The 14,880-nt window shown below is 51.3% G+C and overlaps 1 protein-coding gene across 1 annotated transcript in view; it reads right to left on the reverse strand.

The window, feature by feature from the left end:
• Positions 1 to 367: 367 nt before the first annotated feature.
• CDK20 (cyclin dependent kinase 20) overlaps positions 368 to 14,880 on the reverse strand; it is a 203,006-nt gene continuing 188,493 nt past the window's right edge. The window contains exon 9 of the mRNA XM_085629606.1: positions 368 to 9,210. Within this exon, the coding sequence (XP_085485732.1) occupies positions 9,025 to 9,210 (186 nt within the window). The 3' untranslated portion in view covers positions 368 to 9,024. The remainder of the gene's footprint in view (positions 9,211 to 14,880) is intronic.

Genomic DNA, 14,880 nt, shown 5'->3' on the forward strand with positions numbered 1-14,880 from the left:
GAATAACTGGTATATTTTTCATCTCGAGATTCTGACTGAAATCATGGATAGCTTTGGCTTCCCTCTGATCTATTTGATGTCAATTGCAAACCCAGTGTGAACAACACCCATTATTCGCAGTCACGCATACATCTATATAATGCTATATAATAGAATTAAATTCAAAATGTCACTGTAGATTGCTGAAGAAGGGTGTCAGATTTGTACTGTACGGAATGGAGACCCAGAAAATAAAAGAATCCCCTGCGTGGGTGAAGACTGGAACTGAAATGAACTGTGTGATCTGTGGGACTATCATTCCCATACAGAGAAACCAAGCACGGGTGCAGCCACAGCAAACACATCACTAGAACAATGACGGCACATGTGATGGAAAAAGATGCGTCATTTATTACATCATGAACTGCTGTATACACGAGATGGGAAAGACTCATGCTGCGTGGATCTGGTCACGGGGCTCTGTGCAAACAGTCCTCCAAGGAAAGGTTTAGGGGCGGTCTCTTTCCTGACCTAACACCTGTGCACTGTACGAGTCAAGGCCCAGACACTCCAGCTCGGGCACCTCAATCCTGAGCAGCAGTGGGTTCTGCTGGCCTAGTACAGAGTGCGCAGCTCTGCCAATGTACCTCCATCAGGAACTGCTGCTAGACAACGCTGAGACACACAGATCTGTTGATGCACCTCAGTCCTGAGCAACAGTGGGTCCTGCTATACCAGTACTGAGTGTGCAGCTCTGCCAATGTACCTCCATCAGGAACTGCTGCTAGACAACGCTGAGACACACACACACAGATCCGCTGATGCATCTCAGTCCTGAGCAGCAGTGGGTCCTGCTACCCCAGTACTGAGTGCGCAGCTCTGCCAATGTACCTCCATCAGGAACTGCTGCTAGACAACGCTGAGACACACACACACAGATCCGCTGATGCATCTCAGTCCTGAGCAGCAGTGGGTTCTGCTGGCCCAGTACTGAGTGTGCAGCTCTGCCAATGTACCCCCATCAGGAACTGCTGCTAGACAACGCTGAGACACACACACACAGATCCGCTGATGCATCTCAGTCCTGAGCAGCAGTGGGTCCTGCTACCCCAGTACTGAGTGCGCAGCTCTGCCAATGTACCCCCATCAGGAACTGCTGCTAGACAACGCTGAGACACACACACGGATCCACTGATGCACCTCAGTCCTGAGCAGCAGTGGGTTCTACTGGCCCAGTACTGAGTGTGCAGCTCTGCCAATGTACCTCCCATCAGGAACTGCGGCTAGACAATGCTGAGACGCACACACGGATCCACTGATGCACCTCAGTCCTGAGCAGCAGTGGGTCCTGCTGGCCTAGTACAGAGTGCGCAGCTCTGCCAATGTACCTCCATCAGGAACTGCTGCTAGACAACGCTGAGACACACACACACAGATCCGCTGATGCATCTCAATCCTGAGCAGCAGTGGGTCCTGCTACCCCAGTACTGAGTGCGCAGCTCTGCCAATGTACCCCCATCAGGAACTGCTGCTAGACAACGCTGAGACACACACACAGATCCACTGATGCACCTCAGTCCTGAGCAGCAGTATGTCCTGCTGGCCCAGTGCTGAGTGTGCAGCTCTGCCAATGTACCCCCATCAAGAACTGCTGCTAGACAACGCTGAGACACACACACGGATCCGTTGATGCACCTCAGTCCTGAGCAGCAGTGGGTCCTGCTAGCCCAGTACTGAGTGCTCAGCTCTGTCAATGTACCCCCATCAGGAACTGCTGCTAGACAATGCTGAGACACACACACAGATCTGTTGATGCACCTCAGTCCTGACCAGCAGTATGTCCTGATGGCCCAGGACAGAGTGTGCAGCTCTGCCAATGTACCCCCATCAGGAACTGCTGCTAGACAACGCTGAGACACACAGATCCACTGATGCGCCTCAGTCCTGAGCAGCAGTGGGTCCTGCTATACCAGTACTGAGTGTGCAGCTCTGCCAATGTACCCCCATCAGGAACTGCTGCTAGACAATGCTGAGACGCACACACGGATCCACTGATGCACCTCAGTCCTGAGCAGCAGTGGGTTCTACTGGCCCAGTACAGAGTGCGCAGCTCTGCCAATGTACCCCCATCAGGAACTGCTGCTAGACAACGCTGAGACACACAGATCCACTGATGCGCCTCAGTCCTGAGCAGCAGTGGGTCCTGCTATACCAGTACTGAGTGTGCAGCTCTGCCAATGTACCCCCCATCAGGAACTGCTGCTAGACAATGCTGAGACGCACACACGGATCCACTGATGCACCTCAGTCCTGAGCAGCAGTGGGTTCTGCTGGCCCAGTACTGAGTGTGCAGCTCTGCCAATGTACCCCCATCAGGAACTGCTGCTAGACAACGCTGAGACACACAGATCTGTTGATGCAACTCAATCCTGAGCAGCAGTGGGTCCTGCTACCCCAGTACTGAGTGTGCAGCTCTGCCAATGTACCCCCCATCAGGAACTGCTGCTAGACAACGCTGAGACACACACACAGATATGTTGATGTACCTCAGTCCTGAGCAGCAGTGGGTCCTGCTACCCCAGTACTGAGTGTGCAGCTCTGCCAATGTACCCCCCATCAGGAACTGCTGCTAGACAATGCTGAGACGCACACACGGATCCACTGATGCACCTCAGTCCTGAGCAGCAGTGGGTTCTGCTGGCCCAGTACTGAGTGTGCAGCTCTGCCAATGTACCCCCATCAGTAACTGCTGCTAGACAACGCTGAGACACACACACAGATCTGCTGATGCACCTCAGTCCTGAGCAGCAGTGGGTCCTGCTGGCCTAGTACTGAGTGTGCAGCTCTGCCAATGTACCTCCATCAGGAACTGCTGCTAGACAACGCTGAGACACACAGATCTGTTGATGCGACTCAATCCTGAGCAGTAGTGGGTCCTGCTGGCCCCGTACTGAGTGTGCAGCTCTGCCAATGTACCCCCATCAGGAACTGCTGCTAGACAACGCTGAGACACACACACAGATCTGTTGATGTACCTCAGTCCTGAGCAGCAGTGGGTCCTGCTATACCAGTACTGAGTGTGCAGCTCTGCCAATGTACCCCCATCAGGAACTGCTGCTAGATAATGCTGAGACGCACACACAGATCCACTGATGCACCTCAGTCCTGAGCAGCAGTGGGTCCTGCTATACCAGTACTGAGTGTGCAGCTCTGCCAATGTACCTCCATCAGGAACTGCTGCTAGACAACGCTGAGACACACACACACAGATCCGCTGATGCATCTCAGTCCTGAGCAGCAGTGGGTCCTGCTACCCCAGTACTGAGTGCGCAGCTCTGCCAATGTACCTCCATCAGGAACTGCTGCTAGACAACGCTGAGACACACACACACAGATCCGCTGATGCATCTCAGTCCTGAGCAGCAGTGGGTTCTGCTGGCCCAGTACTGAGTGTGCAGCTCTGCCAATGTACCCCCATCAGGAACTGCTGCTAGACAACGCTGAGACACACACACACAGATCCGCTGATGCATCTCAGTCCTGAGCAGCAGTGGGTCCTGCTACCCCAGTACTGAGTGCGCAGCTCTGCCAATGTACCCCCATCAGGAACTGCTGCTAGACAACGCTGAGACACACACACGGATCCACTGATGCACCTCAGTCCTGAGCAGCAGTGGGTTCTACTGGCCCAGTACTGAGTGTGCAGCTCTGCCAATGTACCTCCCATCAGGAACTGCGGCTAGACAATGCTGAGACGCACACACGGATCCACTGATGCACCTCAGTCCTGAGCAGCAGTGGGTCCTGCTGGCCTAGTACAGAGTGCGCAGCTCTGCCAATGTACCTCCATCAGGAACTGCTGCTAGACAACGCTGAGACACACACACACAGATCCGCTGATGCATCTCAATCCTGAGCAGCAGTGGGTCCTGCTACCCCAGTACTGAGTGCGCAGCTCTGCCAATGTACCCCCATCAGGAACTGCTGCTAGACAACGCTGAGACACACACACAGATCCACTGATGCACCTCAGTCCTGAGCAGCAGTATGTCCTGCTGGCCCAGTGCTGAGTGTGCAGCTCTGCCAATGTACCCCCATCAAGAACTGCTGCTAGACAACGCTGAGACACACACACGGATCCGTTGATGCACCTCAGTCCTGAGCAGCAGTGGGTCCTGCTAGCCCAGTACTGAGTGCTCAGCTCTGTCAATGTACCCCCATCAGGAACTGCTGCTAGACAATGCTGAGACACACACACAGATCTGTTGATGCACCTCAGTCCTGACCAGCAGTATGTCCTGATGGCCCAGGACAGAGTGTGCAGCTCTGCCAATGTACCCCCATCAGGAACTGCTGCTAGACAACGCTGAGACACACAGATCCACTGATGCGCCTCAGTCCTGAGCAGCAGTGGGTCCTGCTATACCAGTACTGAGTGTGCAGCTCTGCCAATGTACCCCCATCAGGAACTGCTGCTAGACAATGCTGAGACGCACACACGGATCCACTGATGCACCTCAGTCCTGAGCAGCAGTGGGTTCTACTGGCCCAGTACAGAGTGCGCAGCTCTGCCAATGTACCCCCATCAGGAACTGCTGCTAGACAACGCTGAGACACACAGATCCACTGATGCGCCTCAGTCCTGAGCAGCAGTGGGTCCTGCTATACCAGTACTGAGTGTGCAGCTCTGCCAATGTACCCCCCATCAGGAACTGCTGCTAGACAATGCTGAGACGCACACACGGATCCACTGATGCACCTCAGTCCTGAGCAGCAGTGGGTTCTGCTGGCCCAGTACTGAGTGTGCAGCTCTGCCAATGTACCCCCATCAGGAACTGCTGCTAGACAACGCTGAGACACACAGATCTGTTGATGCAACTCAATCCTGAGCAGCAGTGGGTCCTGCTACCCCAGTACTGAGTGTGCAGCTCTGCCAATGTACCCCCCATCAGGAACTGCTGCTAGACAACGCTGAGACACACACACAGATCTGTTGATGTACCTCAGTCCTGAGCAGCAGTGGGTCCTGCTACCCCAGTACTGAGTGTGCAGCTCTGCCAATGTACCCCCCATCAGGAACTGCTGCTAGACAATGCTGAGACGCACACACGGATCCACTGATGCACCTCAGTCCTGAGCAGCAGTGGGTTCTGCTGGCCCAGTACTGAGTGTGCAGCTCTGCCAATGTACCCCCATCAGTAACTGCTGCTAGACAACGCTGAGACACACACACAGATCTGCTGATGCACCTCAGTCCTGAGCAGCAGTGGGTCCTGCTGGCCTAGTACTGAGTGTGCAGCTCTGCCAATGTACCTCCATCAGGAACTGCTGCTAGACAACGCTGAGACACACAGATCTGTTGATGCGACTCAATCCTGAGCAGTAGTGGGTCCTGCTGGCCCCGTACTGAGTGTGCAGCTCTGCCAATGTACCCCCATCAGGAACTGCTGCTAGACAACGCTGAGACACACACACAGATCTGTTGATGTACCTCAGTCCTGAGCAGCAGTGGGTCCTGCTATACCAGTACTGAGTGTGCAGCTCTGCCAATGTACCCCCATCAGGAACTGCTGCTAGATAATGCTGAGACGCACACACAGATCCACTGATGCACCTCAGTCCTGAGCAGCAGTGGGTTCTGCTGGCCCAGTACTGAGTGTGCAGCTCTGCCAATGTACCCCCAGCAGGAACTGCTGCTAGACAACGCTGAGACACACACACACAGATCTGCTGATGCACCTCAGTCCTGAGCAGCAGTGGGTCCGGCTGGCCCAGTACTGAGTGTGCAGCTCTGCCAATGTACCCCCATCAGGAACTGCTGCTAGACAACGCTGAGACACACAGATCCACTGATGCGCCTCAGTCCTGAGCAGCAGTGGGTCCTGCTAGCCCAGTACTGAGTGTGCAGCTCTGCCAATGTACCCCCATCAGGAACTGCTGCTAGACAACGCTGAGACACACACACACGGATCAGTTGATGCACCTCAATCCTGAGCAGCAGTGGGCCCTGCTGGCCTAGTACAGAGTGCGCAGCTCTGCCAATGTACCTCCATCAGGAACTGCTGCTAGACAATGCTGAGACACACACACGGATCTGTTGATGCACCTCAGTCATGAGCAGCAGCAGGTGCTGCTATCCCAGTACAGAGTGCACAGCTCTACCAATGTACCTCCATCAGGAACTGCTGCTAGACAATGCTGAGACACACATACAGATCCGCTGATGCACCTCAGTCCTGACCAGCAGTATGTCCTGCTGGCCCAGTGCTGAGTGTGCAGCTCTGCCAATGTACCTCCATCAGGAACTGCTGCTAGACAACGCTGAGACACACACAAAGATCCGCTGATTCACCTCAGTCCTGACCAGCAGTATGTCCTGATGGCCCAGGACAGAGTGCGCAGCTGTGCTAATGTACCTCCATTAGGAACTGCTATTAGGCAATGCTGAGATACAGATCTGTGTATGCACCTCATTCCTGAGCAGCAGTGGGTCCTGCTAACCCAGTACTGAGTGTGCAGCTCTGCCAATGTACCTCCATTAGGAACTGATGCTAGACAACGCCGAGACACACAGATCCACTGATGCGCCTCAGTCCTGAGCAGCAGTGGGCCCTGCTGGCCTAGTACAGAGTGCGCAGCTCTGCCAATGTACCTCCATCAGGAACTGCTGCTAGACAATGCTGAGACACACACACAGATCTGTTGATGCACCTCAGTCCTGAGCAGCAGTGGGTCCTGCTGGCCTAGTACAGAGTGCGCAGCTCTGCCAATGTAACCCCATCAGGAACTGCTGCTAGACAACGCTGAGACACACATATCTGTTGATGCGAATCAATCCTGAGCAGTAGTGGGTCCTGCTACCCCAGTACTGAGTGTGCAGCTCTGCCAATGTACCCCCATCAGGAACTGCTGCTAGACAACGTTGAGACACACAGATCTGTTGATGCGACTCAATCCTGAGCAGTACTGGGTCCTGCTACCCCAGTACTGAGTACGCAGCTCTGCCAATGTACCTCTATCAGGAACTGCGGCTAGACAATGGTGAGACACACAGATCTGTTGATGCACCTCAGTCCTGAGCAGCAGTGGGTCCTGCTATACCAGTACTGAGTGTGCAGCTCTGCCAATGTACCTCCCATCAGGAACTGCGGCTAGACAATGCTGAGACGCACACACGGATCCACTGATGCACCTCAGTCCTGAGCAGCAGTGGGTTCTGCTGGCCCAGTACTGAGTGCGCAGCTCTGCCAATGTACCCCCATCAGGAACTGCTGCTAGACAACGCTGAGACACACAGATCTGTTGATGCGACTCAATCCTGAGCAGCAGTGGGTCCTGCTGGCCCCGTACTGAGTGTGCAGCTCTGCCAATGTACCCCCATCAGGAACTGCTGCTAGACAACGCTGAGACACACACACAGATCTGTTGATGTACCTCAGTCCTGAGCAGCAGTGGGTCCTGCTATACCAGTACTGAGTGTGCAGCTCTGCCAATGTACCCCCCATCAGGAACTGCTGCTAGACAATGCTGAGACGCACACACAGATCCACTGATGCACCTCAGTCCTGAGCAGCAGTGGGTTCTGCTGGCCCAGTACTGAGTGTGCAGCTCTGCCAATGTACCCCCATCAGGAACTGCTGCTAGACAACGCTGAGACACACAGATCTGTTGATGCAACTCAATCCTGAGCAGCAGTGGGTCCTGCTACCCAAGTACTGAGTGTGCAGCTCTGCCAATGTACCCCCATCAGGAACTGCTGCTAGACAACGCTGAGACACACACACAGATCTGTTGATGCACCTCAGTCCTGAGCAGCAGTGGATCCTGCTAGCCCAGTACAGAGTGTGCAGCTCTGCCAATGTACCTCCATCAGGAACTGCGGCTAGACAATGGTGAGACACACAGATCTGTTGGATGCGCCTCAATCCTGAGCAGCAGCAGGTGCTGCTATCCCAGTACAGAGTGCGCAGCTCTGCCAATGTACCACCATTAGGAACTGCTCCTAGACAATGCTGAGACACACACACAGATCCAATGATGAGCCTCAATCCTGAGCAGCAGTAGGTCCTGCTATACCAGTACTGAGTGCTCAGCTCTGCCAATGTATCTCCATTAGAAACTGCTGTTAGACAACGCTGAGACACACACACAGATCTGTTGATGCACCTCAATTCTGAGCAGCAGTGGGTCCTGCTACCCCAGTACTGAGTGTGCAGCTCTGCCAATGTACCCCCATCAGGAACTGCTGCTAGACAACGCTGAGACGCACACACAGATCCAATGATGAGCCTCAATCCTGAGCAGCAGTAGGTCCTGCTATACCAGTACTGAGTGCTCAGCTCTGCCAATGTATCTCCATTAGAAACTGCTGTTAGACAACGCTGAGACACACACACAGATCTTTTGATGTGCCTCAATCCTAAGCAGCAGTGGCTCCTGCTATCCCAGTACTGAGTATGCAGCTCTACCAATGTACCTCCATTAGAAACTGCTGCTAGACACTGCTGAGAAACACAGATCCGTTGATGTGCCTCAATCGTGAGCAGCAGCAGGTCATGGTAGCCCAGTACTGAATACGCGACTGCCAATGTACCTCCATTAGAAACTGCTGCTAAACACTGCTGAGACACACAGATCCATTGATGAACCTCAACCATAAACGGCGACATCCACTGAAAAAGAGTAATGAAAAGTAACCAACACTTTCTTCCAATCAGCAGGCAAATTAGTTTCAAGTTTGGGAAAAGGAAGCACGCTTGAGGGTTAGAATGTATGTACTTAAATCTGAGCTGGACCTTTCCCTGTCTTCCCAATACTGGCACCAGCAGATGTGACAGGCCCGGTCTATGGAGCACGTAACTGCTAAACAGTCGGGAGAAGGGAGTGTACATCTGTAGGGATGTCCATACTACCTTACAAGCAAAGTGACCTGATAGCAGACGAATCAGCAGCGTCTTTCTGCCTAACCCTTAAAAGTCTTGGATCCCAGCTCCATCTGCTACTCAAGCCTCAGAGCAGTAAAGAAGGGGTTCAGAGGAGAACAGTTCAGCCCGTAATGAACGGCGCTATGAGTTCCTGGTCCACAACAGAATCTCCAATGGGGTGGTCGATGTGGAACTCGCGCTGGTGCTGCAGGCGCTGACGGGTCTTCTTGCCGCTGCGCTGTGGAATCGGCAGCTCGGAGTGGTGAGCTGGCAGCGGCTCTGTAAAGAAGTAAGGACACAGCAGGGCCTGTGGGAGAAAGTAGAGAGAAGGCATTTAATACACTGTCTGTAGAGTACAAGAGGGTGATCAGAGCATCCCATGACTCACAGCGTGAAAGGTCACTAAGCATGTTCTGCAACCAGAAGGTTTAAGAAGATAAGAATGTGCAGAGCCTGTAGGAAGTGACACAGGCATGGGGCATGCCAAGGCTGACACAAGCAGTAAAGCAGTAGAGCCCCGAACAGATAAAGCAGGAGCAGACAAAGCACACTCAGGCTGAAGGAGAGCAGAGGCCCCTTAAGGGGGAAGTGCAACCTCAACTTCCACAGAAGGTAACAATTAACCATCAATTGATTGGTTCTGTTTATATCAATACAGTGTTATTCAATTGTATAACAAAAAGAGAAATTGTTAGGATTTCATACTATGGACAATTAAACATACTCTGGTGCTCCCAAAACGACTAATCCGCTGGAGTTTTTAGTCACCTGCCCTGAGGGCTACAGTACACCATTGATCCAGGGTGTATTTCCCCAGACCCGTAGGACCTTTCTATGCAACTACCCAGCAGCGATTCCTAGCAACATTGATCTCCTCATTGCTCCTTAGATCTTAGAGGTAACAGTCCCTTACAACACAGGCCAGATGTACAGTACATCCCGAATATACACGTCACCTGGTATCTCCCACACTAGATTTGGACGGTGGCTATCACACTTGATCCGACCCACATGGCAGAACTCTTTGTTGATGCATAGATTGAATTTTTACTTTGACATACATTAAATGTGTGGTTCCCATTACGTGTCCTGATGATGACCCTGCATTATTAACTACATAGTGTCGAAACGTTGACGGCACAACAATAGTGCACTGTTTTTATTTGATTTTGGAGCATTTTACTCTGTCAGTGTGTATTCACCAACACTGCATCGTTAACCAGTCACTATTCATGAATATAAACTGTATAGCACCGGCGCACCACATACTCACTTAATTCACTTTGACTGCACTGTTGCGTCTTTTTGTTATACAATTGAAATAAAGACAACTAATCAGTTGATGGTTAATGGTTACCTTCCGTGGAAGTTGAGGTAACGCTTTCCCCCTTAAGGGACCATGGTTTCCTTTATCACTTTACTACCCGGGTCCCACGGTTACTGGGTTTCCCCCTTTCTTTTACATAAAAGGGAGCAGACGCAGGTATGGAGGGCCAAGAGTTAGACAATAAATACAAGCAGGCCTAGAACATGGCATCCCAACCTAACAAAGGACAGAAGCCCATGGGCTTTCCCTCCTTTAGAGTCCGCTGTCGTCGTTTTTTGTCAGCCCAGTTTGAGTATGAAAGTTTTTATTGTTTGTTTCTTAAAACCGTTTACAATAAATATGCAACTGATATACAATAAATATAACTGTATGAAAAAAACAAGGAAGGCTAAAATTGCAAGCCTAAAATGAACTAGGGATAATTAAAATACTGAAAATAGTTGATAATATGAGGTCTCTTAAGGCAGCCCCATCCCTTTGGTAGAACCTTCCCAGTTTGGCACTGTCTGTCTTCTTGTCTCTCAGTGCTTATTGGCCAGGATTACAAATGCTGCTACAAGACTGACAGTTGTTGGTGTGGTGCCCTTGAAGCAGAACATGTTCTTGTGCCTTCCACCCGGGAGATGCAGAGGGTGAATATATACACAGGAGACTCCTTGGCTAAATTGCAGATCCTGCACAAGTTGCCCACGATTCCAGAAGCTGTCAAAATGCCTAAAAAGAAGGTAAAAAAGTCTAAAGCACAAACAGAGTCTCTTAACCCAGGTATTGCTTTTGTAACCGAGACAAGGGTGTCTTGGTGGAGGCCATGACTCGCAGTGCAGCTGTAATGTTTGTACTTAGGAGCTGTACTTCCCCGCCACTCTGCTGGCAGGCAAAGATGCTACAAACATTGATTTATAGGCAGTCAACATTGTTCAAGTGATAGCAATGTTCACTTGTGAAGGCGCCGATGCTGGGCTGGAGCTATCCAGACGATGCTTGGCCTCTCATCGGATGGCATGAGTTCTCATTCACCGTCTGCTTGGCCTCTCATCGGATGGCATGAGTTCTCATTCACCGTCCCGTGTGTCATACATAGTGTTCATTCTGCTGGTGACTGTTGGCATTTCAAAGTCATGCATGTTTAATATCTGTACTTTGTGCTGGTGATTGTTGGCATTCATACATGTCAGTGGTCCATGCCTTGCCAATGGTTGTGAGGCTACCTTGAATGAATAAACAAACACCTGTCACAGTAAACAAACTGAAATCCATCATCTCAGACATCCTTCTGAAATGATTAAACGACGAGAGCACAAAGCCGGCAGAACTACACTGAAGATGTGCAGGATGAAAACCTCTTGACTTAATGTTAAAACGCGCAGATAGCACCCTCTGCTGGCAAATATTAACCACGCACCGTTTCAGCAATATCAACAAATAGCGCCCTCAAAGCACGTTATACCAGGATCTGACCATGAAAGCCCAGCGCCGCCCCAGTGAGCAGCCAGTGCTATATCTGGGCGGTAGATGCCTTCTAGGCACTACTGGAATTCAGCAACCTCAGCTTAATTCTGAAACCCAAGATTTCCCCCGAGTCTCAGCATGGCAGGCACCTCCTGCCTACTACAGCAGACATGATGGTCTTTACGAGTACTGAGGTGAGATGGTGCTGATGAGAGATCAGTGTTTATGGACACCTGACATACAGGCTTTAGAAGCCAAACCCCAGACATCTCACCGAGATCAAAAGGAGGGCATCCCAGTACAATCCCAGAACACACAGCAGGAGCTAAGAATCAACGCCTACAAATCCCACAACACACATGAGTTACGAATCTACACTCACATAACACAGAGGAGTCAGAATCGACCGGTCCCAGAGCATGCAAGCAGTTAGCGATCCATGCCTATAATCGAAGAGCACACAGGAGCCAGTAACGACTGTCCCCAGATCGTGCAAGGAGTTAGCGATCCACGCCAACACTCACACAACACACAGGAGACAGTAATGACTGGTCCTAGAACATGGAAGGAGTTAGCAATCCACGCCTACACTCACACAACAGAGGAGTCAGAAACGACCGGTCCCAGAGCATGCGAGGAGTTAGCGGTCCACACCTACACTCAAACAACAGACAGGTGTCTGTAACGACAGGTCCCAGAGCATGCGAGGAGTTAGCGATCCACGCGTACAATCACACAACACACAAGAGACAGTAATGACTGGTCCTAGAACATGGAAGGAGTTAGCAATCCACGCCTACACTCACACAACACAGAGGAGTCAGAAACGACCGGTCCCAGAGCATGCGAGGAGTTAGCGGTCCACACCTACACTCAAACAACAGACAGGTGTCTGTAACGACAGGTCCCAGAGCATGGGAGGAGTTAGCGATCCACGCGTACAATCACACAACACACAGGAGACAGTAATGACTGGTCCCAGAACATGGAAGGAGTTAGTGATCCACACCTACACTCACACAACACACAGGAGACCGTAATAACCAGTCCCAGAGCATGCAGGGAGTTAGTGATCCACGCGTACAATCACACAACACACACAAATCAGTAATGACGGGTCCCAGAGCATGCACGGAGTTAGCGATCCACACCTACAATTGCACAACACACTAGAGTCAGTAACGGCCGGTCCCAGAGCATGCGAGGGGTTAGCAATCCACATCTACAATAACACAACACACAGGAGTCAGTAACGACCAGTCCCAGAGCATGGGAGGAGTTAGCGGTCCACACCTACACTCACACAACACACAGGTGTCTGTAATGACAGGTCCTAGAGCATGCGAAGAGTTAGCGATCCACGCCTACAATCACACAACACACAGGAGTCAGTAACGACCAGTCCCTGAGCATGGGAGGAGTTAGCGGTCCACACCTACACTCACACAACACACAGGTGTCTGTAACGACAGGTCATAGGGCATGTGAAGAGTTAGCGATCCACGCCTACAATCACACAACACACAGGAGTCAGTAACGACCAGTCCCAGAGCATGGGAGGAGTTAGCGGTCCACACCTACACTCACACAACACACAGGTGTCTGTAACGACAGGTCATAGGGCATGTGAAGAGTTAGCGATCCACGCCTACAATCACACAACACACAGGAGTCAGTAACGACCAGTCCCAGAGCATGGGAGGAGTTAGCGGTCCACACCTACACTCACACAACACACAGGTGTCTGTAACGACAGGTCCTAGGGCATGTGAAGAGTTAGCGATCCACGCCTACAATCACACAACACATAGTCATCAGTAACAGCCGGTCCCAGAGCATGCAAGGAGTTGGCGATCCAGGTCTACACTCACACAACACACAGGAGACAGTAATGACCAGTCCCAGAGCATGCAGGGAGTTAGTGATGCACGCGTCCAATCACACAACACACAGTAGTCAGTAACAGCCGGTCCCAGAGCATGCAAGGAGTTAGTGATGCACGCGTCCAATCACACAACACACAAGAGTCAGTAACGGCTGGTCCCAGAGCATGCGAGGAGTTAGCGATCCACATCTACAATCACAACACACAGGAGTCAGTAACGGCGAGTCCCAGAGCATGCGAGGAGTTAGCGAACCACACCTACAATCACACAACACACAGGGGTCAGTAACGACAGGTCCCAGAGCATGTGAGGAGCTAGCGATCCACGCCTACAATCACACAACACACTGGAGTCAGTAACGGCTAGTTCTAGAGCATGCGAGGAGTTAGCATTCCACGCCTACAACCACACAACACACAAGGAGATACAAGCCTATGGTGACCAATACCAAAACACACAACAAGTTAGCAAGGCCAGAACACAAAACGAGAATCTATGGCATTCAACCCTAAGCACAGCCTTCTACAAACCTTTCTCAACGACAACGTATCAGTAAGGCTTTTCTAATGAGCCTCTCGCAAATGTTTCTGTCTCTCTGCAGACCTGTTCCATGGTGGAACTCAATGTGGTGCTGGCGTGTGTCATGTTCAGGCACTTCAAACAAATGTGTGACTATATCACAGGTTCTTTACTTGTAAGGAAGCTTTTCCTTGTGGCTGGCTCGTCAGACAAGAAGGTAGGGGAGATTCAGGCAAACCTCCACTGAATTGCTACACTAGTGTCACTCCAACTTACTTTTTAGATGCATCCATGGTTCAAGCAGAAGGTGATGTCCCAGTTACACCTCAGTCAGACTGTTTCCTTGCCAGTGTTCCTCAAGTTGCCCAAGTCTAGGACAAAGCAAGAGTTGCCCATGCTGGACGTTAAGAGGGCACTCACCTATTACGTTGACACTACAAAGACACTCTGATTTACCTTTCAGCTGTCTGAGAAGTTGACTCAACACTCAATACAGCAGAGCCAAGCAGTGGGAAAGGTTCGAAGTGTTAGATAGTCTATTGCCTACCAAAAGACTGACAGAAAACTGACGACAACAATGACAGCCCACTTGTTGAGATGGAGGGCTGTAATGTGGTGTCCATGGCCAGTACGCAACGGATCAAACTATAACCAGTTGGTTATCGTGGTCATTTTGTGAACTTTACTGCTTGGATGCAGACACGCAAGTCAACGCTGCCTTGGGACAAGTAGTGGAGAAAACCTGTTTCGATAATGGGGCATCTCTTCTCCTGCTCCCGTATACTCACCGCTTGAT

This window comes from Triturus cristatus, chromosome 10 (genome assembly GCF_964204655.1).
Source record: "Triturus cristatus chromosome 10, aTriCri1.1, whole genome shotgun sequence".
Taxonomy (NCBI): domain Eukaryota; kingdom Metazoa; phylum Chordata; class Amphibia; order Caudata; family Salamandridae; genus Triturus; species Triturus cristatus.